The sequence below is a fragment of the Bidens hawaiensis genome, unplaced genomic scaffold (genome assembly GCF_021521415.1).
Source record: "Bidens hawaiensis isolate Kalapana, Puna unplaced genomic scaffold, B.hawaiensis_p1.1 tig00005935_1, whole genome shotgun sequence".
Taxonomy (NCBI): Eukaryota; Viridiplantae; Streptophyta; class Magnoliopsida; order Asterales; family Asteraceae; genus Bidens; species Bidens hawaiensis.
Window position 1 is genome coordinate 646,120 of NW_027491390.1, and position 3,199 is coordinate 649,318.

Below are 3,199 nucleotides of genomic sequence, written 5' to 3' on the forward strand. Positions count from 1 at the left end.
TCACTGTGCCGGCAAAGTCTCCGGCTGCCACGTCAGCTCCGACGACCCAAACCCAAGATCCGTATGATCAAACAGTCCATCTAACGCCACGTATTCACCGTTACTATAACCACTACTAACATTCACATCCCCATAACCAAACTCATACTCAAAAGACCCATAGCTTGAAATCTGGTCATCTAACCCCCATAACTCACTGAGCCCAGCCGAGTCACCCAACTCGGTTGTCTTCTCAACTAATGAACTCACTGAGTTCGCATCACTCGGTGGCAGACCCAGTTCGTCATCTGAAGCCTCCAACAGAAACCCAAGCTCAACTCGTGACTCAGCCAACTCGGTCAACTCGGTTAACTGAGTCGACTCGGTTGACTCAAGTACCGGAGTAATCTCATCTTGGAAGCTTTTCATGAACGAGTCGAGGTCTTGACTCGGGGTGGATACCTCCGAGTCATCTAGAATGTCAAGGAGTATTCTTTTGGCTTCAACTGAGTCAACTGCTAACTCGTCCGAGTCGGAACGGACTCGTTTATTGGAAGTCGGTGTTTGCATGGTGCAAAGGGTGAAGGGTATTTTGGGAATATGGAAATAATAATAATGGTGGGAGACAAAGGGTGTTTGTGAAGTGGCAAAGGGACGGGACGGTTTTTATAGGATGAAGGAAATTTAATTTTTTATTAATTATATATGTTTTTAATTGATGGGCACGAAAGACAATGGCGTGTGGGGGTAGATACTTCGGCCATCACGCATGTATCAAGCTGCTTTTATTATTTCTTTAATAATTAATAAGAAAAAATTATAAATTTTGTTCTTTTAAATTACATAAATTATGGAATGGGTCCTTTATTAAAAATAGTTTCACTCTTTATCCTTTATATGTATTTTTGTCATGATTTTTGTCCTTTAAACTAACACCCGTTAACTTATCCCGTTAAACAGCTCCATGTGCATAAAACATGATGGGCATAATCGTCCTTCCCCCTGTCCCTTCTACATTAAAGATTAAAACTACTCTCTCTCTCTCTCTCAAATTTTCTCACTTTCATCTTCTCCAAATATCACCAACATCAAACTCTACCATCACCACACCACCTCCGCAACCCGTGACCACAACCATCGCCGCCTATCAACGCCACCACTTCTATCCACAAAATCCGACCTACAAAAGGATCTTCATTATCACCACTAAGTCCACCATTTCTCTCTCTACTTTGTCTCTTTCATACACACCACACCCACATCAACAATCACTTTATCACTGCCACACACCGAGTGAAGAAAAATTGGGTCATCAACCACCACCACCTCCACGAATCTAGTCGAGTGTGGTGGTTAGGGACGGTGAGCCGTCGGCAAATCTGAGGGTTTATGGCAGTTCTGGAAGGAGCCGTCGGCAGATCTGGAAGGAACCGTCGGCAGTGGAAGCCATAACGATGACGGAGTGTGGCAGATCTAACAGGAGTGTGACACTGGTGGTGAGGGTTGATGGTAACGGTGACGGTGAGTGTCGTTGGTGATGGTGGTATGGTGGTGACGATGGTGTTGTGGTGTGGGTGTGTTGGTGGGTTTGTGGTAGGAGAGAGAGAGGGAGAGGGCTTAAGGGAGAGAAAGATCTCAAGTTAACAAGTGAGGATGAAAGAGAAGGGCAGGGAAAAGACAATTATACCCATCAAGTTTTATGCACATGGGTCTGTTTAACGGGATAAGTTAACGGGGGTTAACTTAAAGGACAAAAACCATGACAAACATCCAAATAAAGGACAAATAGTGAAACTATTTTTGAAAAAAAAAAAACCCATTCCATAATCTATGTAATTCAAAAGGACAAAATTTGTAATTTTAAAAATTAATAATAATCAATTCAATATTCATATAAAATATTATTTGGTTAAACGTATCGTGTTTTCCTTCCGGTATGTGCTTTAAATCTTTAAATGTAAGGTTCGGTGTAGTATACAGATACTGAATGTCTTTTTAATATCATAAAAACATCCAAACGATTTACAATGAGGTGACAGGTAATCGGGCAACAAGCTATGCAAAACTTTACTATGCAAAACTTTGCAAAACTTTTTGAACCCTATTCAAAAGGTTCACGGCATCCGGAGCTAAGAAACCAAAAGTGTCAAAGGCGAAGGGGATAAACACGTGTTGATTCACCAAACAAGCTCTCTCGTGTTTAGCAACCTTGCCCAATGTATTTTGAGTTTATACAGTAAAATTAAAATAATGTATTTTGAGTTTAGGAAATTTGATGTGGCTCAATGGTAGAACACTCACTTTACTAGTGAGAGGTATGGGTTCAAATCTTATTATCACCAATTTATATGGGAGATATGAGGGATGACCCTGACTTGCCAGGGTTCGAGTCCTGATCTCACCCGGTATTACCGGCTCCTCGCAGTCGTGCCGTTTGGCGGGCGTGGAGGTCGGGTTTTATCCGGGGAATCCCTCAATAGGTAGACCGCTATGGGCTCCGTCCGTCTGGACTAGTGGCCGGCTCGAGCGACCTTTAGCCAACGTGGGCCGCGTACGAAGTTCCAACGTTACTTAGTTGGTTGTTCCAAAAATAAATTTTGAGTTTAGGGGTAGTTAATACGGGTAGATATATTATGTCATCAACACACTCGAAGGAGTTAGGAGGAAATTCATCTAGGGGGGACGTTAATCAGGGTAGAAATATAAGGTGTGTGCCATGGGAAAAAATAATGTATAATAAACATTTGGGAGGATTATGGGCCAAAGTATTAAAGACTATAAGAGCATTCTTAGTATGTTTTTTTTATATTTATGTGAGTTTTGTAATTTATGAGTTGTGTGTAGAAAAAATAAAATGTTTTGTGTGAAAGTTAAAGACAGAATTACAGATCGGGATAGTTAGAGTCGTTTTGGTATTTTCGATCTCTATAATTTCTCTCAAAATTTGAATGTTAGTGTGGGTCTCTCCATTTCAGCTCCCCTAAGAGCATTCTCATTCAACCTCATATCCTTAAATCTAAAATTACACTAAAACATACTATATTTTTCTTTCTTTTTCAATTAAATAATATTTTTTATACATTTATCATTATCATTTCTTTTTCCTTCATTCACAACCACTTTCAAATTATATTAAAAAATATATAGGGGTGAACAGTAGCTTTTCAAATATACAGAAAAATCACTACATTTTCTAAAATATAAAAACTCTTCACTCACA

General features: G+C 40.0%; 1 protein-coding gene across 1 annotated transcript; it reads right to left on the reverse strand.

Annotated features, from left to right (window-relative positions):
* On the reverse strand, window positions 1-549 carry LOC143631052 (uncharacterized). The gene has a single exon (XM_077099910.1). The coding sequence runs from the start codon at window positions 547-549 to the stop codon at window positions 1-3; it is 549 nt and encodes a 182-aa protein (XP_076956025.1).
* Between the last annotated feature and the right edge of the window lie 2,650 nt (window positions 550-3,199).